Source organism: Candoia aspera, chromosome 6 (assembly GCF_035149785.1).
Source record: "Candoia aspera isolate rCanAsp1 chromosome 6, rCanAsp1.hap2, whole genome shotgun sequence".
NCBI classification, from domain to species: Eukaryota; Metazoa; Chordata; class Lepidosauria; order Squamata; family Boidae; genus Candoia; species Candoia aspera.
In genome coordinates this window covers 2,923,863-2,947,898 of record NC_086158.1, presented here as the reverse complement: position 1 = coordinate 2,947,898, position 24,036 = coordinate 2,923,863, and the positions used below count along the sequence as shown (strand labels likewise).

At 48.9% G+C, this 24,036-nt stretch overlaps 1 protein-coding gene across 2 annotated transcripts in view; it reads right to left on the bottom strand.

Moving 5' to 3' along the window:
• TNK2 (tyrosine kinase non receptor 2) overlaps positions 1–22,078 on the bottom strand; it is an 80,834-nt gene extending 58,756 nt beyond the window's left edge. Inside the window, exon 1 of one of the 2 annotated variants that reach the window (XM_063306247.1) lies at positions 21,982–22,078. In XM_063306247.1, the coding sequence (XP_063162317.1) occupies positions 21,982–22,005 (24 nt within the window). In that variant the 5' untranslated portion in view covers positions 22,006–22,078. Of the gene's footprint in view, positions 1–16,090; positions 16,199–21,981 lie in introns of those variants that run through there. The other variant, XM_063306250.1, reaches the window with a different exon arrangement.
• Positions 22,079–24,036: the final 1,958 nt, after the last annotated feature.

Genomic DNA, 24,036 nt, shown 5'->3' with positions numbered 1-24,036 from the left:
AAACGATGATGCTTAGCAAGGGTAACCACAGCCTGTGGTCAAAGAAGTCAGGATGGCGACTGCGATGTTGCAATCAAAGCTCTGCCTGTTTTTCACAGGCGGAGCCTCGATTGCAACATCATGGCCGCCATCTTGACTTTTTTGACAGCCTATTTTTTTTTACCTTAGCCTATATGCCCTGATGCTTAGCAAGGTTGAGGGCAGTAGAAGGAAAGGGACACAAATGCCTATGATGTCCTTGGAAGTAACGGATCATTCCTCGGAGAGCTCAAGACAGTGAGCATTTCTGCACCCAGTCCCTAGAAATTGCATGGGCTGATGACACACTAGGAACTAACTAATAACTGCAACTAACGAATAAAGCCGGTGGCCACTTCCACTCTTTGTGACAGTAAACCCCACAGACTAATGGCAGGTGGGGCAAAAGTGCACTTCCTTTGCACCTGCCCTGAACTGGCGCCACTTGGCATCCCTCTAATTATTGCACGCTCGGCTGCAGGCTTCCTCCGACGTGCCTTTGTTTCGGCAGAGCTCGGCCCCCAAACCTGTTCTGGGAACAAGGCAAGAGAGCTGAATCTCCACCTTTCTCAACAGCTACTTATTACGTCCGTCCCAATTTCCTGCAGCTGCAGTTAGAGGCGCCCACGGGCCAGTCGTCTGCAAGGATGGCCTTTGGCTCCTGTTTAAGAGGCAGCCCAGATGTCGTCTCTGGTTCTCGCCAGGGAGGGGAAGACTCTCAAGAAGTGAGAAAAAAAGGTATGATGGCCATCAACTTTGCAAGCTGCTCATGTACCAATGGGGGGGGGGGTGTCACTGGGTGAGATAAATTGGGGCTGCCCCAATATTCTTTGTAAGGGGGAAAAAAAACTCTACCAGATATGTGGATTTTATTCCAGGCAATCTCACCATTCGTAATTGCATGGGTTTCTTCCTTTCCCGACTGAAAAACGTTGTAACTGTTTTATGAAATCCAGAAGAGAAAGGGCACCACCCAGGTAGTGCCCAGCTTTCCCACAATCCTGGTCAGGGTTACAAGGCAGAAGCGCCTATCAAACACAAACGGGACCTGCCAAACCTCCGCAGAACATATGCAAACAGTGAGTTGGGTGTTAGTTTCTAAGAATTGAAGAAGGGTCTTCTACCCCTTGTGAAAAGGCCTGTTCAAACTGTAGAAGGGTCACAATCCGGGCAGACGTCGTCTGCACGCACTGCCTTCCCCAACCGAGTGCTCCGCAGATGCACTGGGAACACAACTCCCAGAATGCCGCGCTGGCTGGGAATTTTGGGAACTGCAGGCCCCGTAGAGCTGAAGGTCTCCTGGCTGGATGGGTTGGTCATAACGTTGACTCACTGGGCTGTATTCCCCAAATCCGAAGGAGCCTGCTAGCACCTTTTCAGGCGAACCGGTTTTCTTGAATAATTTGAATACAATGTTTGTTTGAGAGGGGGCTGTCCAGACCCCAGACCAGGATGTGCCATCCAGACCACTGGATATTTTAAGAGGACCAGGACAGTACCTTACTGGAAACAGACCAACGTTGGTTCCTGCAAATGAGCAAAGCCACTGGGGAGGCCTTGTTCCCCGAGACCCGTTCAGCTCATCTGCTTCAAAGGGAACAGGGAAAACAGCACGCCCCCCAATTAATCTGGGGCCCAACCCACCCGAAAAATCTTCCAGCAACCCCCCGCCCCCCAGGCACTGAACAAACACGTGAGGATGAGAGCCATCCCCCATCTCACTGCCCTGCCTGACAGCCAAGCTCTGCAGCTTCACCGTGGCTCAGTTCCGTTGCTATCCAGATTTTTAAGGCTGGGGGAATCGCTTCTCTCAATCCCAAATCCGTCTGCCGCCACCGCCCCCACCAGTTCAGGCCTCCTTCTTCCAGAGTCGAGCTTAAGAGGCAGGCCACGGAGGGCGAGAGGGTGTCCCTCTTGCCGTTTTAGACAAACACAGTGGCAGTACCTGTCTGGGGAATCCTCCAAAAATGCCCCCTCCCTCCATGCTTCCTTTCACTCTCAACACCCCCCTCCCCATCTGCCTTCCCCCCTCCCAGCGGCAACCTGGGAGGAATCCGGACCATCCTGTTCACACCCTTTTTGGTCTGTGTACGCTTCTGAGAAGGACAATCCAGACTAACCTGCCTGTCTCGGGTTCTCGGAGCCTTGCTAAGTCAGCCGGGAGTGCCCCACCACACAACGCCAATTGTTTGACCCCGGATGCGGCCCCGTAAAGGCCCCGATCTACCCAGAAGCTGGGGGAGGCTCGGCTCCAGACTCTGGCCATGCCAGCTGGGAAGGATGGGGGTTGTAGTCAAATCCACGTCTAGGGTCCTGGGTTGGGGTAGGCTGGTATATTCTGACCTCCCGCCCAAGAAGTTCTCAAGTAGGATCTGCTTTGCTAAATGTGCTGTCAAGCCATGCTAAACCTAATCACACTCGGCGTGTTGCACGAACCAATCTGGTGAAGTGGGGGGGGGGCAAACATACTCACACACAGCCTGGGTTTGCCCCACACACTTACCTTGGTTAATAATGGGCTGAGTTTGCACGACACAGCGGCACTGTTCCACTACATTTAACCCGGTTAGGGAATTATTAGCCTGTTTTCAAGATGCTCACCCACAAACACACTGGACTGACCTGGTTCAGGCCACGTGCTAAAACCTTGCGAGGCGTACATTATCCGTGCTGTGTGAATGTTACTGTGCCTTGAACTGACCGTGTTAAGCAGGTTGCGACAGCACAACCATCAAGGATTAGATCCCATTGAAACTGAGTGGCAACCAATCAGTTCTTCCTCTGGGGGTGCCCAGAATTGGATACAATATTCCAGGCACTTTCTGACCAATCGACAGAGAAAGGAACAAAACTCCTCTTGGTTTGGACCCTTTACAGTACTTCCGTGATGTAATTTAGGATTGCATGTGCTGTTTTCGCAGCTGCATCACGCTGCTGGCTCATGCTCAATGTGAGATCCACCAAGACAGCCGGCTCCTTTTGCATGTAAAAGACTTGGTATCCAAGTCAGAAAATTAAAATGCTTCTTTTCCTCTCCCATCAGGAAGAACAGGGACAATGATGTCAATGTTATCCATTCCACCTGCAAGCTTTCAATTTTGGGGGTGTCGGAAGATTCCAGCTTGTGCCCCCTAAACTCTGTCATAAAATTCCAAGGTTAGAACCCAGATTATTATTTAATCAAGCATCTACACCCACAGAAAGCTCATAGCAAAACAGCCAGCACCTACATTCACACATCATACTTAACAGAAGACTTACAGCTGCATGGGAACACCAAGCACAGTCTGGGCTAACCTTGGATTGTTTTTTGTGGCTTAGCGGCTTACAGTATGTGAACACAACCTCCTTGGTTACTTTACAGATCCAATATATCACACACAAAAAGGGTTAATTCAGGAAGCAGGGTCAGTATGCTGTGTGAACGGATACATGTACATCCCAGCAGATATTAAGCACATTATGCAATTTCAATTTCATATACGTTCAAATTGCAGAGAACAAAATCCTGTGACTGCTAATCCAAGGAACTCTCTGAAAAGGATCTATTTGGCCTTTTCCCTGTTCATTTTCCAGAAGGAAAAATCACATGGAACAAGTCATTATAGGAGGACAGCCATGTCAGTCTACCAAGGCAGAAAATCAGGATTCTGCTAGCCGCTTTTCTGAGCAACAAATTTCATTCAAAGGCAAAAGCTCTCGTGACCTGCAGCCCACTTCCTCTAATACAGGGTTCCTCAACCTTAGCAACTCTAAGATGTGTGGACTTCAACTCCCAGAACGCTTGCTGGCTGGGGAATTCTGGGAGTTGAAGTCCACACATCTTAAAGTTGCGAAGGTTGAGGAACCCTGCTCCAATGCAATGGAAGAGATAGATTGATGCAGGATTTAAACTGGGGTGAGATTGGAGGGAAGGGAGGAGAGACAGGGGGGTCATGCAGATGCAAGCTATATGGGAAATGGATCATAAGTACCTTTTTGGCAATTAACAATTGTCTTGTGTTAAAAACCCACTGGGTTTCTTGAGCTGGCTCCAATGACTCTGGGTGGATAATGCATAAAAACAGTAAAAAAAAATAGAAATAAAAGCCCCAAAGACAGTGTTATCTGGCGAGGATCAACAGTTGACTCTCTCCTCTTCCCCACGGAGATAGAAACAGACAAAAAGCCCCCCCCATTTTTAGCATAGGAAAGAGAGACTGTGGGACATGATGGCTGCAGGGCCATATTTCAGGCTGGTGAAGTGATGGTCCTGCACTAGCAGAAGGTTGGACTAAATGATCTTCAAGAGCCCTTCTATTCCATGCTTTTAAGGTCCAAAAAACTATTTTAGTTCAATCATCCATTGTTTGGGACCTGGTATAAGGGAATCAGGCTCAATTCCTGGTGAATTCATGGGTAGTAGTAGTTTGGGAATGTGGGGTTTGCTAATTATTGGTCCTGTTATTTTGGAGTTTTTTTGTTACACTTCAGAAATATTTTTTAAAATTACCGTTAATGGCCAATCGTGATGCTATTGCTTCGGTGTATTTTTGGTGGTGCTATTTTTTTAAAAAAAAAAACTTTAGTCATCTGCAGGATGGCTTTGAACCCTACAACAAGCCACAAACTCACCAATCAGGCTGAGTTCACACAACCCTCTCAGCCAGGAAAAATCCTAACCCAGGTTAACTTTGACCCAGCTCAGCATTTTGTGCAAATACAGCTAAGGCTTTACTTGACCTGGTTACACAGACAGGGCAAATGCAGCCTCAGTTCCGAAAAGCAGCCTTAAGAACCCCAACATACGTACTTGGGAAGGGGAGGGGAGATGATGCAATAAAGCTAAAAGCTTTGCAAAGGTTCTGAAAAACGACGTCAGAACAGAGACAAGGGGGCGGGTACCATCCCAGACCTCTTCAGCTATCCTTCAGCCACATTGGACTTCAGCTCCCACCATCCCCCAGCCCAGAGGAGGTCCCACACGCCTGGAAGAACATGTTGGGAGAGGCGGGGGGGGGGTTATTCCAGAAATACGGAGCAACAACAGAGAAAGAAGGGAGCCAGCCCTGAACCCAGAGCCTTCCGACAGGGACACTCAACCCAGCAAGATCTTCTTGCTGTCTGCAGCGTTTGGCCCTGGACCCCTCCAGCTGCAAGGGTCTGCTGGCACAAGACGCAGGGTTTTTGCAAAAAAAAAAAAGGAGGGGGTTAGGGATGGGGAAGCCACACAGCCCCTCCAAATTCCCAGCTGTTGTATTCCATCTCATACTGACCCTCATCCCTGGCACTGGCAACACGTCAGGTCTGGGCACCAGAGGCAGGGGACCTGCCAAGCTGGCAGAAGGAGCGTTTCCGAGCCCTTCCATCTCCTCTTCTTCCCCGCTGGCCAGCCGCTGATAATCCGCCTTCTCTCCCATTCTGCCCAGCAAAGACAAATGGCTGAAGCTGGAGCAGGGACCCTGATTTCTGCCGGCAAACAACCCCCAGTCTCAGAACAGAGCGAGGGCGACTGGCTGGATCGCGCCTGGAGAAAGCCTTAAGGGGCCGACTTGGCCTCAGCGTTCCCATCAGGGTGAGTCAGCCCTTCCTGGCATATCCTTTTCCACCCAGAGGTGAATGGCTGCAGCAGCATCTCTTCTCTTCCCTGCTTCAGGCATCCATCTGGTCCCCTGCCAGCCTGCATCCTGTCGCCATGGCGAAGGGGGAGGCCTCTCCCTGTGGATGCTGTGATGCTCCCTGGCTGAGCTAATGCTAAGTGACTTGCGGGGAGAGGCTCAGAGTGGAGCTCCCCTAAGAAAGAGGCAGGGAGGGAGTGGAGAACAACGTAATGCTCCCACCCGCCAGTCCAAATGCAGAAGCAGAGGAGGAGAAGGGGGGGAGGGAGCAGTGGGGAAGAACGGAGGAGGGCGTGAGCCATGAGAAACCCTCCATTCTCCAGGCACCACCTGGGGGCAGCCATAACAGAAAGTGGTGCAGGGCGTGTATGGCCTCAGACCTGATCCATGGGAATCCCAACTGCCCAGAGTCCCTCTTTTGGGGGAGACGGGTGGTGATGAAATTTGATAAATAAAAATAAATAAAGGTGTTTGGCCACAGCCTCCCTCTGCATGCAGCTGGGCTGAGTTTTCTGCAATTCTCCTGCTGTATTTTCCTTTTCACGCATCTCTTCCCCCCAGGCAAGGCATTGAACTCGCATTCGGAAGGGGAGAAGGGCACCAGGTCCATGGAGAACAGAGGATTTCCCTTAGCACAGTCAGAAACAGCCACAAGAATTTAAGCCCAGATCGGTGGAAAACCAGGAGGAATCTGGAAGCACCTTTTCAGTCCAGCACATTTTATTCACAAAAGCTTCTGACTGCAGTATTGGTAAGTGTAAAATAGAAGGTAGATTTTTTTTCTTTCTTTCTTAGTGTGTGCTTTTTCTCTGTATTCTTAATTGTTTTAATTTTCTCTTTCTTTAACATTAAAGACAGTCTTGTAAACCCTGGGTATAAACTCAGTAAATAATTTGAAAAACATGGGGGAAAAAGAATAATATATATTTTTTTAAAAAAACATGAAAGCTTGTGCCTTTGAATACCATTTGTTGGTCTGAAAAGGGGCCACCAGCTTCTTTCCTGGTTTGGGATGTTTATGGACGCTTCTGCATTTGAATCAAATTTCTTAGTCTGGAAAGGTGCTACCAGTCTCCCGATTTTTAGCTAACACAAACATGGCTCTCCTCCTCAATGTCTGTGCAGAGAAGCACCTGATTTGCTGATCCAGGGCCAGAGTTGCTCTCCTGAACCGCCCCCAGCCCCAAAAGAGACCAGACAGAAATGACTAAAAGTGAAGATTCAGATCCAAGGAATGTCTAAGAAAAGGCGACGGGTGTTTTCACTTGCTCAGGCAGCAGCAACGGCTGAATGAAAGATGGGATTCGCCAGTCCCCCCCCCAACACCCCCGGCCATTGCTTTGCAGAATTCCTGGAAACACCCCCACCCGCCAAAGGAGAGAGGAAATCCCATTAGGAAGAGAAAGATGGTGCAGTGGGAACACTTAGCCGTTTGCAGGGGCTGGAAGAACTAGCTGACATTATAAGGCAGAGTGCAAGGCAAGATTATTTCTTATACTGTATTTATATCCTGCCTTATCTCCTGGAGCAGCTTAAGTTGAAGGATTGATTTTTGCTTTATCCCAGCAACAACCCTGTGAGGCAGGTTGGGCTGAGGGAGAGGGGGCAGGCAGGTGGATGGGTGTGATTGGCCCCAAGGCCCTAATGCCTGAGCTACAAAAAAAACGACCACTGGGGGTCAGCAAGGTTTCTGAATCGTTTGGGTGCCCTCTGGCAGTCCTCTGGATTTTTGCAAACCGAGAGGGGAAAAAACAACCTAATTTTTTTTTCATTCTTTGACAAGGTATAACGTCATGCTAGCGGATTAAATGGAAAGGCTTCTTGGTAAGATTTGTTGTGTTTCCCTTAAAGAAAAAAATAACTGTGGCACAATCTACTGTATTATGCATTATTTGCCAGACAGATACCCTGCCTTTCCTCTGCAAGCTTACCAGGGCCTCCCAGCTCCATTTCCCCCCAGTGCACAACAATAACCCTGTGAGGTAGGCTGGGCTGAAAGGGGGGGCACCCGGTGAATTCCCAGGGATGTGGGAAGACTTGAACCTGCATCTCCCTGGCCTGAGGCCAACATCTTAACCGCCAGGCCACAACTGGCAGTTTTCAGAGTCATATGAGTCACCTGTTGGTGCACTTTCCACAGATGGGTTTGGCTTTTCCAACACCCCCCACCAAAAAACAAAACAAAACAAAATGAGGGTTACTAATTTTATGCAGGCTCCTTCAAAGCACAACAAACACACAGCCCTAATTCTGCATCAGTCCACCTGTGGCACATATGAACTGCTCTGCGTCATGCATGTCAGAAAGGAGAAGCATTGTCACATGAAACCGCCTGCAGGTCCAGTTTGACTCCTGGCATCTTCATGGCCACACAAAGGTGGCTTGTCTTTATCATCGTCTGTAATTTTTTTCTATTTCCCCACTTAGCCTATAGGCCTAGGATTTCCTGGTGGTCCCCCATCCAAAGACAGAACAAGTCCAAACATGCTTAGCCTTACGAAGATCAACCAAAGTTGCCAAAGCATGAACAAAACTGGAAGATTAAGGAGAAGGATGGGTGGAGTCAGGCTGCAAGAGAGGTGAGATGGGGTGGGTGCCCCTTGCCCACCTCTGGGAAAGTGAGGATCAAGGGTCTCCAGCCAAGGGGACAAACTAAGGCCTTTCATGCCCTCTAGACCATGCCTGCCCAAGGGTGGAGTTTCAGAGGTGTGATTTTGGCTACGTCCCCACAACGCGCGCCCAACCTGGATCCTGACTTAAGCTCTTTTCTAGGTTCACATAATACGTAGAACGGTAAGTTAACCGTATGGCAGGGTTTCTCAACTAGGGTTCCCTGGCACCCTTGGGTTCCGCAAGGGGTCCCTAGGGGTTCCCCGGGAGATCACGATTTATTTCAAAAATTACTTCAAATTCAAGCAACTTCACAAGAAAGAGCTAAGTTTCATTCTTTATTTTCAGTTTAAGAATACCGTGAATGCCTGTAATACAGGCCTACCCATGAAACGGATATAATAAGTTTGTTTGTTTGTTTGTTATTATTATTTATTCAAATTTTGTTACCGCCAATCTCCCCCAAAAGAGGGACTCTGGGTGGTTTACAATAAAATTAATACTTTAACAATAACGTTAAAATCCCATAAATGGTAAAAACAAGTTACAAATATATAAAAAGTTTGTGACTTCCGGCCTCTATCTGAGCCTGAATGGGCAGGGCTCCCCCAAGGCCAAAAGGCTGAGAAAGGCTGCCATAAATACATACATACATACATACATAAGGGCTTGGTTCACATGCCACTAAACCAAACCAATACACACCCACAAACCAAGTTTGAAACACAGCATTCTACGTTACACAAACCCAGTTGGTAGGGCTTGCACTGACCCAACCACGTAGATTTAGAAACAAATTTATTATCTACCTGGTTATATTTAAATTACCAGGCTACCTGTGGGACCGCCTCATCCCCATGACATCAGCCCGTCCCACCCAATCACGCAGAGTGGGCATGCCACGGACCCCGTCGGGAAGGGAACTCCATCTGGCGGGGTCCGGGAACAGGGCCTTCTCTGCCGTGACTCCCGCCTTCTGGAACATTCTTCTCCTGCCCCCCCAGAAGTGACGCAGGCCCCCTCGCTCCCGGCCTTCCGGAGGAGCCCAAGACCAGGCTCTGCCGCCTGGCCCGGGGCAGGGAGGGGAGTCGTCATGCCCGGGGGTGGCTGGTGCCTTCGAGTGCCCCTCATGCTCTGGATTGAATTAGACCGTTCTGCCACTTGGATGTTATTCTTATTTTTATATTTATTTGATAATCGTATTTACATTTTATGCATTGTATTTATATTTTATGGTTTTTGTTTTAATTGACCACTTTTCTTGTAAACCGCCTAGAGTAAACCCCTTTTGTGGGGGCGGTGGCAAAAAATCAAATAAATTATTATTATTATTATTATTATTATTATTATTATTATTATTATCATCATTATATTATTATTTAGCAATGCCAAGAATTTCTACATCACCCCGTTCAGCCCATTCTGGGAGGTTCGTGGAAACCCGACCCAGCAAGCGCAACGTCCCAAAACTAAATTCAAGTCAAGGGGAAACGAAAATCAAGAGGGAGCGCAAACTCGAGCAGAACTAGAAAGGGCGCTGCTGGGTCAGCACAGATTTTAAAACCATTTTTTTCTGATACATCAAACTCAAGTTCAGCACCCCCAAAACTGCTCCGATCTCCGTCCAAGCCAACCGAAGCCCAAGAGAAAGCGGTGAAAATGGAGAGACGCCAGGGTCGAGGGTGAAGGCGCTGGACTAGGAGCAGAGAGACCCGGGTTCAAGTCCACCCTCAGCCATGAAAGCTCCCTGTCAGCCCAACCTACCTCACAGGGCTGTTGTTACCGAGGAAAAGAGGAGGAGGGAGTACTATGTACACCGGATCTGAGATCCTGAATGACTCTAAATGCATTCAGGCTAGACATCCGGAGGAATAACCTGGCTATACAACCTGTCAACCAGTGGAACCAGCTGCCACGTGAAGTCATGAATTCTCCTTCCCTTGGAGGTCTTCAAATGGAGAACGGATGGCCATCTGTCAGAAATGCTGCTGGTAGTCCTCGCTTAACAACCCTAATTGGGACCGGAATTTCCATCGCTAAGCAAAGCGGTCGTTAGGCGAAACATCATGAGACCACACCACTTGCGGTCCCGGTTGCGGTCGTTAGGCGAGGACCTCACGCTTCTCCTGCCCTGCCCGCTCGTCTCCGCTTCAACTCCCCTCCCCCCTATCTCCCCCCATCTCTGCCCTCTGCCGCCCTTGACCCCCCCAGCTGCCCTTCGCCATCTTCTTCCTCCTGCTGCTATGAGGCAGGCACCCAGCCAAGGCAGCTGCTGGCCCTTCGCGACGCTTCTGTGAGGCCTCCCAGAGGCGTTGCGAGGTGTCACAAGGCACTGCCCCGAACGGGCAGAGATGGGGGGGGTGATAGGCAGGTGGGGGGGTTAAGCACACCTTGCGGTCATAAATGTGGGCAGTCTGCCAAGTGTCTGAATTTTGATCACATGACCACAGGGGTGCCGCAATGGCCGGCCGTAAGTTCCAGGACCGGCCGTAACTACCACTCGTTCAGCGCCGTCATAACTTTGAACGGTTGCCGAACAAATAGTTTTTAAGCAAGAACTAGAGGATTCTGATCTCAGCCAGGGGTCAGCCTAGATGATCTCTGAGGCCCCTTCCAACACTAGGAGTCTAAAGGCGTAACAGAGGAATTAGCCTTTTGTGCTGCACTTGATTCATGTTAACTTGCGAACTCAGCTTGAACGGATTGTGTCAAATCTGAATAGGAATTAAATGTCTGAACATTTAAGAAAAAAATAAGGGCTTCTATTTTTCCCCCCCCAAAATCAGGTGAAAGATCCCCATCATTAAACAGCCTTCCCCCACTGCTTCAGCAACACCCCATTACAGGAATTCCTCACAACTAGATGACCAGGTTCATACAACACTTCAAATAGGCTAAAATGTGCTTTTATGTTTTCTGGGGCTGTGTTTGCACAATATTTTTTATTTATTAGATTCTTTTTATCCCGCCTTTATTATTTTTATACATAACTCAAGGCGGCGAACATACCTAATACTCGTTCCTCCTCCTATTTTCCCCACAACAACCACCCTGTGAGGTGGGATGGGCTGAGAGAAAGCGTCTGGCCCAAGGTCACCCAGCCGGCTTTCCTGCTTCACCTGCAAAGGGGGAGGCCAAGCAGCCGCACTCACACAACACATTCGGTTCGGTTCGGTCTAACCTCGACTGGCTTTTCTCTCTGGCTTCACAAGTTGTGGGCAAGCCCAGTGTTTGGTTAGCACACGGTGTGATGCACTTTGCCACTGCAGAGTTAATTCAGTAACCCAGTTAATGAGGTTGTCTTCATGGGTTGTGAGAACCCGTAGAAGCTACCATCACATCATGATCCAAATCCTCATCCTTGCCCCGTGGTAGGAAGGAATCTTCAGGGCACGTGGGCATGGGTGCACATTCCTCTCTAAACCCCCAGCTCCCAAAGAAGGATCCAGGCCATCTTTTCCTTCCCTCTCCACCCCACTGCTGGGCTCGCTCACCCACGAAAGCGAGGACAGCCCCCCGTGGCCCTCCCGCCCTCCCTCCCTCCCTCCCTGCATGTGAGTAGCGCTCTGCCCACACAGCGATGTCACAGCCTTAGTACGACAAGAATCCAGGAAGCACACACAGGAAGTGACGGAGGGCCGGGCCAGCCACCAGCGGCCGTCTCCCAAATCCCAGAGGACCAGACAAATGTTGGAAAAATTAGGGGGAAAGCCTCAGCTGGGGGAGAGGGGGCGGTTTTCTTCATTCCCCAGGGAACACCGCTAAGCCTCAAAGGGAGGCGAAGCACCATCAACTTTCTCAGAGGTTTTAAAAGGTGGGAGACATTGTAGGAGATGAGCTATTAAGCCATGCTTGCAGAAAAATCAGGAATTGGGTAGCACCTATTTCCAGCTAACATTTTTATCCAAAGGCACCAGCTTCAGCTCAGGAAAGCTAATGCCTCTGCATAAAATTTGTTAGCTGGAAAAGATGCTACCAGACTCCTCCTCAAAGGTGAGAAAAGGAATCGAGGCATTGTTCCTTTTCCCTTTTTTGCCCGGGCTGCTTACCTTTGACCCAGGCAAAGCGGCACCTTTCGTTTCAGAGCAAAAGGCTAAACATTGAAGGGAAGGAAGATGAGACCACGGGCTTCCTCAAGCATCATTATTTTTAAGTTATGTTTATTGCCCTTCTAACCCACCTAGCCCCTGGAGAAAATCTATCTATGGTGTTGTGGAGAGCTGACATTGACTCGGGGGCACACCATCAATCGATCTGCTTAATTCATGAAGTTCTTTAGCGTGTGACTAAGAAAAATAAAATAAAAACTAGAAAAACAGACGCACTCAGCGTGTAGCGAAGGAAAGATATTGAAGTACAACAGCCCGTTTTTCAAGGAAGCAAAATCAGATGGACAACGAAATTATAAAAATGCTGCATGGGAGAAGAGAAATATTTTATGGAAAGCTGTTTTGACAAGGGGGCGGAATCAGGATCAAGTGCATGGTAGGTTAAAAAAACAAAGCTACTTTTTCCTCCTTAAACAGCATAAATCTAGATGATGATGATGATGATGGCTGTGAATGCCTTTTTCTTGAGGGTAACCTGAGTTCGAAACCCAAGCCCTGTCCCAGCCTGGCAGGGAATTCTGGGGAGGACAGCCCCCCTGCCCCAGAGGCACCCTCCCTTTTAATATTCTGTTCTCTATGATGGACCAATTGGTTTCACACACACCCCAGCAAACCAATCCGTATTTTCACATGACAAAGAGTGCTGTGGGTTGGCCTCATTCACCCCACATGATAAGGCTGAGGCTGGGTTCTCACAAGATGCTGAGCAACGAACTGCCCAACCCTATTTTCACAGAATCCTCAAGTTGGAAGGTACCTCAGAGGTCATCCAGTCTCACCCCTGCCTCATCTGGCATCTTCTATGAATCCAGTGGGCAACTGCATTCAGACAACACACTTAACCTAGGCATAAATGAACCCATTTCTGAGTATATACAATGAACAAGGCTTGTGCAACACTGCAAAGCCACCTAGAACAAACCTAGATTAAAAAGAACTAAGCTTAGCATGGTGCGGAAATGCAGCTGTTTGGTCTTGAAGCAGCTGTAATGTGAGACAGGCAGAGAATCACCCTTCTATCTACTGCACTGAAATACACTTTCACATCCGTCTTAAACCCACACTCATCCTGTCACAGAACCAAACAGATGCGTCCAAATTTAGTGACTCCTTAAAGAGGGCCACAAAACCTTAGCCCTAAAATGCATATTTGGGTCACCTTAACACGTCAAGGTGGGCCATCCCAGCACTCTTCCTGCGAAAAGAGCTGCCTTTCTAAGGAAAACACCATAACAACTCAAAAAAATAAAGTAAAAAGTAAAGCAGGTCTGACGACTGCTCTCCAAACCGTCACACCATCACCAGCAGTGGCCCGAGAAACCTGAATTCACTCGTAGCATATTTTCAGGAAGCCCCGGATCAGGCCAAATTCTACTCCAAACAGGAAATTAACATGGGCCACCCCAAATCCACCTCCACGGGGGACCCACACCACCCTTAAAAGCAATGTGCAGGATGCCTGGCTCTCTTTTAAAGACTCCTGCCCCCCTCCCGTCCCTGCCCTGTCCACACAACTGAGGGTCTGCCTCCCCAAACCTCCCAGTTACACCTGTGCGGTGAAAGGCGGAACTCAGCTCTGACCAACCACCTTCACACCTGTTTCACAGGTACGAGTCCCCTACCTGAAAAGATGGGGAGGTCAGGAATGGAGGGATCCCACATCTCAGGTACTTGAATGCCAGGATCGAAGTCTATCCAACTTCACATGGAGAGACACTGGCGTCTTATGGGCCTCCTCCTTCACACTTGCAAAACCAACAGGTGGTGTCATCACACATGTGATGGAATGATGTGCAGCTTCCTGGATGGGAGCATTAGCCAGGAAGAACCTCTAAGGCATGTGACCTCAGCTGTGAGCCATCAGACAGCAAGCCAAGCCTTGCAACTGCATGGCACACTTCACAGATCCCTGGAGTTGGAAGGGAGCTCAGAGGTCATCTAGTCCAACCCCCTGCTCGGTGCAGGAGATGCTAAATAATTTGGGGCAATCCAGACTGTTGGCGGACCTCCAGGGAGGAGAATGTACCCCAGCCCTAACTCTTATTCCACTGGCTGCCAGCTCCAACCATCACAAAATTCCTTTCTTTCTTTCTTTCTTTCTTTCTTTCTTTCTTTCTTACTTATTTACTTACTTACTTACTTACTTACTTACTTACTTACTTACTTACTTACTTACTTACTTTTTCTTTCTTTCATTCATTGGGTTTATAGCCACCACATTCAAAACAACTCTTGGTGGTTTAGAAAACATCCATAAAAATACAATAAAATACCTATGGCATAATGACTCAAGAAAATAAAATAAAAAGTAAAGCAAATCTGACCATCCCTTATGCGCACAAATCAATACATCGCTGGCATCAGTCTGTCTCTCAAATTCTTTCTGAAATAGCTCGGTTTTTTAGTTCAGAGAAAGCCCAGAGCGCAGCAGGTGGCCAAATATCTAGGGGAGGCCACTGGCAACCCAGCAGAAATACAGCGCCCAAAGCTCTCCACCCCATCATTCTGTGGAAGTGGGGAATCACTAGCCAGTTTTCCCAGGAAATGTGAGTCAGGCAGCTCAAAACTGGTTCAAGAGGACAGTCTTCTTGAGGTTAAAAACCAGCATCACAAGCTGCATTCAGGTTAAAACCAGCATCACAAGTTGCATTCAGAAGCAAACAGAGTCCCCCATTGGGGGAGAGGGCAGTGATACAAATTTAAATAAAATAAAAATAAAATAAATAAACAGGTAGCCCATGTGGGACCCAGAGACACGGTTTACGTGCTCAAGCTGGTTTGAACCAGCCAGTACCCAGACAGTTGCATTCTGAACCAAGTGAAGCTTCTGGGTGGTTCTCAAGGGCAGCCTCATTTTAAGGGATTCAAGCGCTACCTTGCCAGGCACCATTCATGATCACAAGAGTCCTGTAAGGGAGGCCATTTTCCTTGCCTACAAAGAAACATGGGAGCGGAGGCCAAGAGACAGTGTCCAAGATGCTCGGTGTCTCCTCTCACACAACGCATGGACCCCTGATGACTGAATTAACCCACTTCTGTGTTCGCACAACACCCCAGACTGTTAACAGCCTGGATGCAACAAGCAGGGTCGGCATTGCAAATCTGCAATTCCTTACACTGAAGGGGATACAGTACAGGAAATGTTATCCAAGGCAGGGAGCATGAGAAATGTCACCCGCATCGTGGCGTCGCCCTGCCAGTGATGTCATTTGCACCAGCCTAAGTGGCATCTTTTGCAGGTGGGCGCCGCAACGTGGGTGACCTCCCTGCGGCTGGAACTGGACGCCTACCACCCAGGCTTCTGATGCAACGGCTGTGACACCTTGCAGCCCCCAACTTCTCAGAGCAAACTTTGCAGCAACGCGTTGGAGAAACACACCCATCTGTTTCAGCCGCGGAGCAATAAAGACGGAGGGGCAAAAACTCCCAACATCCCGATCGACAAGGGGGGTCCTCGCTCCCCGATTTCAAGCAAGGCCCGCCACTTGGCCCTGGCGCTCCCTCGGGGCCGGCCACGCAAAATCCCGGAGGGCAGGGAACCCTCGTTCGCCATCGGCAGCCAGTTGTTTTTCCCCAGAATCTGCTTTTCTGCCTGTCTGGCTTTCGGAGGAAGCTGCTGACGTCCTGGGCCGCCCCGGAGGGTTGGAAAAACACGGCTTGCGCTCAGCCGGTGCAACTGGTTGGTGAGTCCCATGCCTGGCAAAGGTGAAATGGAGCTGCTTCCCTGCGGAGCGCCTGCCTCGCCTAGCTACTCACCTCTTGCATCCCTCCTGGAGGGCTGGCTTACGGCTCTGGTGGCCGGTTGCCCGTCAGGCACATCTGGCCAGGAGTGCCTCTCTCTCTCTCTCTCTGTCCCTCTCCCTCTTTCTCTCGCTCTCCCAGCCAGGCTGCCTCTCTCCCAATTGGCCAGTCGGTCACATGACAATGACTTCACCCATCCTGGCATGCGAGGAGGAAGGTGACCATTCACTTGTTAGCAACGGCGGGCGGGCGGACAGGCGTGTGGGCGGCGGCCTGGGCCTTTCAGCATCAGGCTCCGCTCCCTAGGGAGCAGTGCCGGTCGGTCGGGTGGGTGGGCAGCTTTCCCCGGAAAGGCACGCTGGCACTGGGCCGCAAAGGAAGAGCACCCTACCCGAACCCTGGGACTCCCTTTGGGCTCAGGGTATCCTGGCAGGGCAGGAGGGCAGCTGGGAGACGGGCACCATCTCCCGGAACCACTCGGGGCAGGGTCTGTCTCTTGATGCCCAGCCTCGCTCTCAGCGAGCCAGGTTGGCTGATGTCACACCGGAAAGCTGCAGAATGCCCGAGTCGGATTTGCACCTGATTGACAAACCCGAAAACACGTCAGCAGATGAGCAGAGGCCAGATCTCCCGGCTGAAAGGGGAGGGGGGGAGCAGAAGTACTGCCAGCTGGGGGGGGGGGCTGCTGAAGTCCCTTCCCGCCCTTTGTCACCTGTCCTAACATCTGGCTGCACCGTGGCCACCAGATATAACTGGGTTGCCCATCCTCACACAGATTCACCTGCTGGCTGCAGGCCAGACACACACAGTTGTGTTCGCACAACTGAATCTAGGAACAACTTGGCTGCTGCGTATGCACAACAGCCTAAACCTGGCTTGGTTAGCCTTTACTCTTTTTCCTTTCCTGGTTTAGAAGGTGATACGTACCCAGCTAATTTGGTTAACCTTTGGTTCAAAATTTGGCTGCATTCAAACAACTTAAGCTGGTTACTGAGTTAGCCAACTGTCTGCTCTGCACAAGACATGGACGCATACTTAAACTGCCCAGACCAAGTCTGCCCCACATATTAAGGCAGAGGAAAACTAACCATGGTTAATGTTTAACTCATGCATCAGCTAGCATTCTGCCTGACCTGCAAGGTCAGTACATATTATTGAAAAAAGGCTGTGTTCTCACAAGTGCTACCAGGCCAAAATGGGCATGGTCAAAAACAAAGATGGCAAGGACCTAACAGAAGAAGAAGAGATCAAGAAAAGGTGGCAAGAATATACGGAAGACTAAACCTGGTTACTGAATTAACCAATTTTTTTAATTTAAATACTGCACTGAGCCCTACACTAAACTGACTACATGCTTGATTTGCACAACAAGCTAAGTCACCAAATCCCAACCAAAGTTAAAAGCAAACAGCTAAGAATGTAAGGGCTTATATTTTTAGCTTGTACTTTTAATTTTTTTTTAAAAAAAATCTTTTTCTTTAAGATTAAAGGTTGTTTTGTAAAAAAAAAGGTAAAGAGATAACTTTTTAAAAATTAAATAAAAAAGAATGTTAAGGGTTGAGAGATACCTTAGAGATCATCTAGCCCAACCCACTACTAAGGACAGGACTCCACCACTCCAGCATCCCCAACAGATGGGCATTCAGCCACTGTTTAAATGCCTCCAGCAAAGGGGACCCCATCTCCTCCTGAGGCATCTGTCACATAGTAAAACAGCTCTTCCCACTAGGACATGCTACCTGAGATCCAACTGAAATCTCCTTCCTTCTAACTTAAATTCCTTGTTTCTGGTCCTGTCCTCTGAAAGAACTCTGCCCCATCTGGAGATGACAGCCCTTCAGCTACTTGAGGCCCACAATCACCCTTCCCTACCATCTTCTGATGTAATGTCGCAGAATGTAAGGGTTGGAAGGGATCTTAGAGATCATCTAGCCCAACCCCCTGCCCAGTTCAGGAATCCACCATGGCCGCATGCAGCCCTTTGGCCTGTCAATGTCCTGCTTCTGTGGGTTGTGAAAGCATTGGCCAGGAGGGAAGCCGTAGCCACCGTACAACATTTGAAGTTCACGTGCTGGCCCTCGGTCCTCTGGCACTTCCATGCCTGCAGCATCTGGTCAATAGAACCCACTGCCTTCACATGGGGGAAGCATCTTGGGTTTGAAATGGTGCACACAGCTGTTGCAAGTGCCACTGGCCACTTGGGGCAACATTTCTACACACAGCGTGCCACCATGGCCTCTTTGGAGTCACCTGCTGCCTCCCACAGAGCCCCTGCCCCGAAGTTGGTTATAGTGGCATCCTCCTGGCTCCACATTCTGTGGCTCTGATGCCACCTGCCTTCCCCACCTTGGAGCCCTCCAGATGGGCCAGGAGAGCCACTTGAAGAATTCCTGCCATGCTGCCATCCGGGCTTCAGGATCGGCATTCAACAGAGAAAACTGTGTCTACGTCGCCATGCTCAGCAGTCTGGACAGCTGCCTGAATTGCAGACCAACAACACAATACACAACAGTCTGGCAAGACCTTGGCTTGCCCTGGTGCAACCAGAAGTGAACAGGAAGCCTATACTCTGCAGTTCACCGGCAGCACCATCCTCAATAAATTTTAGCTTCTTGCTTTTAGTGTTTCGTCGAACTGAAAATGAGGCCGGGCTTGCCATTTTAATCAATTACTACATTGATTGTGCATTACGTTTCATATGTAATTTCTGTAAGCTGCCTAGAACTTGATCTGGTTTCAGGCAGTAGACGAATCTCATAAATAAATAACACCGGCATCACATAACTCTTCTGAGGTGGGATCCATTCTCACATGCAACTGGAATCCGCCAGTGAAAACAAGGGTGCTTCTGCTTCTCCACAGCTTTGCCCAGGCTGGGGTGCGGGAACAGATCCCAGCAGCTGATCCCCCACATCAGATCTTACCCCACATTACTTCAAGAAGTGGATATGGTTTAAGAGGCAGAATGCAGCCCCCGAGTCCTTTCTCCTATACCTTTAAAAAATGCAGTGGGTCTTGAATATTTAGACATTATAGTTACTGAGATCAGACTTGGATGGTTTCTCAGAACAAGCATGTGACCTGCTCTTTTTCTCTCCCCCCAAATTCTATGAAAAGATTTTTAGGCTGGGTTCACAAAACACACTAACTCTAAACCCAGGTTAACAACACATGATGCTGTGTTCACATAACATTCAGTGTTCAAAGAAGTAAACCATATAATGGTTTACTGTGTCAGCCAGATTCACACAACATATTAAAACTACAGCTGGGTTTTCACCACATGTCAATCTCCCATTTTAGATTAGTTCTGGGTGCTATGCAATCCCTAAAACCACTGTTAGTTCAAATCCCTCTCATGTAACTAAAGCACTAGCTGGATTCCCAAAACCCAACTAGGCCAGTTAAAGATCTGGCAGCTGCATTCATGCTTGGCTAGTGTTAATCTTAATTAGAGGTTTTGTTTTGTTTTGTATGTTGTGAAAACCCAGCCTGTTTATTTAGTTTATGGTATCATGTGCCGTGGGAAGCTATAAACTGGTTTAATTTAGCAAACAGCTTTAGCGGACACAGCTTCTGTCTGCTTTATTCCCAAAGAGCAGGATCTGGCCAAAGCAGGTGGTGCATTTAACAGAGTGCATTTCTCATTCCCCCCCCTTTCTCTGATCACAGGATTTTCCCCTTCCAGTTTTTACAGCAGACTTTCAGAGAAGCCAGCTATATGGATTTGACCCTTCTATCAAAATCCTTATGAATTTTTCCTGCATTTCTGTCCTACTTATTAGCCATAACAGGACACACAAATTAACGGCTCTGCAATAAATTGGCAATAAAATCAAATGCATCTGTCACATCCAGCCCATTTTTAAGGCTTAAAATTATCTCCTAAAAGCAAATGCAACAGACACTAGTCACTGTGAGTTCAACACACCTGTTACAGCCTCCTGCAGCCACAGTATGCTTCATAGTGCTTAAGATCCACAAAATGTGCTGCAATCCATGTGTCGGTAAGGTTCATGTGCCTTGGACTCGCTGCGAAAGACAAATGGCTTTGCAGCTTTCTCCAGAGCAAACAAAGGAGCCATGAGAAAGATCAAGAGGTGGTGTCCAAGGTCATATTGGCAGCGGTGGCATCGAGAGCCCAAGGCCCAGAAAAGGGGGGAGTGCTGACCGTTGGCAGAAGGGCATGGCAAGGGCCCAAGAAGACTTCTCCAGCCCTTATCAAGTGGAATCTGCCACACTTTTCTATCGCCCCAACCTCCATGTTGCTCTGAATGTTCATTGCTGGGCTGACTTCCCAAAAGCAAAACGATTTTGAGGTTCAGCTGACTTTTTAGTTTTCAGGGAAAGAAAAAGTCCCAATTCACATGGGGCAAATGCAGTGGGGCAGAAGTCTGGTTTTGCAAGATGCTTACAGGGAAGGCCACGCCGGGTGGGAAACTGGGAATGATGGTTGGGAGCTTAACTGGATAGGAAGGACTTCAGGGTTCTGCACTAACTGGACCAGTGTTTCTCAACCGTGTAATTCTGGGAGTTGAAGTCCACCCATCTTAAAGTTCCCACGGTTGAGAAACACTGAACCAGACTCACACCACCCACTTCACCAGGCCAGGTGCATTCACACATTGGTGGTTAATCCGGGGTGGATTTGCCTATGGCTTATCCACATGTCCATTTGCTCAGGCACCAGGATGGCGCAATGGCCGTTCCTCAAAGACCAAGAATGGGGCACCATCCTCAGTCCATTCCCAACCTTCTGTGAAGACAACCCCTGCTTGTCTTTTCTTGTTCTGCATCAAAAATACCACTTTCTGATTTCTGGCAGGATGTAAATTTTGCCCTTTGTTGGAACACATTCCCTGGTAGGATGAGGAAAAGGAGAACTTTTCTTTGAAACTGGGCGAAACTGAGCAGAATTCTGCCAGAGGTTTTTCTCCCCACTAGTCCACAAGCAGTTAGGGTGGCCATCTTGACTTTTATGACCCACTCATGCTCCCATGTCAACAGAAGATGCCTCACAGGAAAGGTTTATCCCTAGAAACCACATCCTTAAGGATCCACCCACAGAAATCAGGGATTGGGTGTGCAAACCCTGAAAAGGAGTTAATTGAATGAACAGCTTGAGTATGTTGCATGAACAGCCAAGTATTACTGCCCACCCCCCAGGTTTTATAGATCTCACAGGCAGATTTTGGATGCTAAACCCATCCAACCCGGGATACTCCTGGTGGTTTCCAGGCCACCTCAAAAGCCTTTGCAATCAAGACAAGAAGGCTTAACATGACCAAAGATTGCACATCATCTCTCCAGCCTGCTGTCTCATGGCTATGTGGGACTCCAGCTTCCATCATCCCTGCCCTAGAGCCGAAAGTCTTCCAAACAATACCTTACGGCTCTCACCTCCATAGACAGGTAGTCCTCACTTAACAACTATTTGTTTAGTGATGGTTTGGACTTACAATGGTGTTGAAAAAAAAGACTTATGACTGGTTCTCACCCTCATGACCATTGCAATGTCCCTGCAGTCATGTGATCATGATTTGGGCGCTTGGCAACCAGTTTGCATTTATGACCATTGCAGCATCCTGTGGTCATGTGATCACCATTTTTGACCTTCCCAGCTGGCTTCTGGCAAGCAAAATCAATGGGGAGCCATGTGATTCACTTAACAACCACATGGTTCATTTAATGCCCGTGGTGATTTGCTTAATGACTGCCGCAAAAAAGGATGTAAAATCGGGTCAGATTTACTTAATGACTGCTTTGCTTAGCAACCAAAATTCTGGTCCCAATTGTGGTCCTTAAGCGAGGACTACCTGTACTTAGGCGAAAGAGGTGCATGGCCCCAAACGCCTGGTGATCAAAACATGAACACCAGTACAGTTCTGATGGGAACATTTTCCTACCTGAGGCTGTGTGCTTTGAATCATCTTCTCTTCTCAGGGGCCAAGGGGCCTTTTTCCTCATGGGCTGATTTCCACCTGTTTTCCTTCTCTGGAATTGGGGGGGGGGCTTTTCCCAAAATACAAAACCCCTGAGGAGTCCACGAAGCCCCCACCACTGCCAAGAGTTTTGAGTCTGGTGCAAGTGAAGGAGCTCACGGCCACCGAGGCCTCTGACTGCACCGTCCACGGAGGGGGTCATTCAAAACCTGCAGGGAAGAACAGAGAGGAAAGCTCTGTGCCCGCCACGCGCCACGGGATGGGGCTGCGAGAAGGCCTTCCATCGTGAATCATTCCCTCTTGATACCGTTTGGAAATCCACTAAAACCATGTGGGAAAATGCAGGAATGGGACTGATAGAAGATTCTTGTTTGCTTTGCCCAGTAAATTTTTGTGAGTGAGATGTGGCATGAGAAAACCTCACCTGGAGCCTGTTCTGGGATGTTCAAGTTTCTAGTCTTCAGTTTTACATTTCTCTTCTCTCTCTAAGCCTCCCCCTCCTCTTTCAATTCCAGTCTTCTAGGTCTTCTCTGCAAAGCCATATTTTGTCTCTCATCTCCCCACCCTTTATTACAGGTAGTCCTTGCTTAACGACCCTAATTGGGACTGGAATTTCCATCACTAAGTGAAGCGGTCGTTAGGCGAAACATCACGTGACTGCACTGCTTAGTGGCGGCAGTCCTGGCTGTGGTCATTAGGCAAGGACCTCATGCTTCTCTGGCCTTGCCCACTTGCCTCTGCTTCAACTCCCCCCACTCGCCTATCTCCCCCCATCTCTGCCCTTTGGCCACCCTGCCCTCTGCCGCCCTTGCCCCCCCCCCAGCTGCCCTCTGCCATCTTCTTCCTCCCCCTGCTGACGAGGCGCAGCTTCAGGAAGGCCACATGAGGCCTTGCAGGGCTGTGGGAAGGCCTGGTGTGCCCAGCAGCTGCCCCTGAAGGGGCAAGCCAGGCCTGCTGACAAGGTAGCAGGAGGAAGAAGACAGCGAAGGTCACCCAGGGCAGTGGGGGGCAGAATGCAGGATGGCCCAAAGGGCAGAGATGGGGGGATATAGGCGGGTGGGGGGAGTTGAAGTACCCCTGCAGTTGTAAGCGCGGGGCAGGCTGCCAAGCGCCCAAATTTTAATCACGTGACTGTGGGGGCGCCACAATGGCCATAACTTTGGGGACTGGCTGTAACTACCATCCATTCAGCACTGCTGTTACTTCGAACAGTCGCTGAACAAACGGTCATAACCCAAGGACCACCTGGATATCTATTCTGCAATCTGTGATGTTCTAAACTGCATCCTCCTCTCACACAGTTCAAATGATGTGCTTAACCTGGTTACTGAACTAGTTAGTCTTCTCCATTCACACACCACAGTGAACCCTAAGCTAACCAAAAGGAATGGGTTCCCACAGTCTCAAAAAGCAAACCGACAAAGCAACCAAGGTTAAAACTCAGCAAGGTTAGGAGGCTGTGCGCATGCATCTGCCTGACCTGGTTAAGCATGTAGGAATTAATGTAAGTTATTTTTTCTATCCATTAGATGTGGTCTTGGCCCCCAACCCAGCTTAGGAAAGACTGCAAGTGTTTAAATAGGTCTGCTGAACAGTGAGGTACTCAGCGGGACACACCTAACACAAATGACTAGTACCCGTCAGGTTTATTGACACTATATTTACTGGTCAGTGGCATTGCAAAACAATGCCAAACTTTGTGATGTATCTGCTTATTTGTGTACAGGCAGTCCTTGCTTAGCTTGCCTCGTACAGCGACTGTTCACAGTTACGACAGTGATGAAAATGTAACTTTACGACCAATCCTCCTACTGATGACCTTCGCAGGTCTGTAAAGCAAAGGAAAGCTGAAGTCAGATCACAAGCACGGTTGTGGTTTCACTTAGTGACCGCTTTGCTTAACGACCGAGTTGCCGGTCCCAATTGTGGTCACTAAACGAGGACTACCTGTTCTGACAATATTCCAAAAGCTCTAGGCAGATCTCATGCTCTGCACAAGAAAAGGTTTACCAAGTCCCC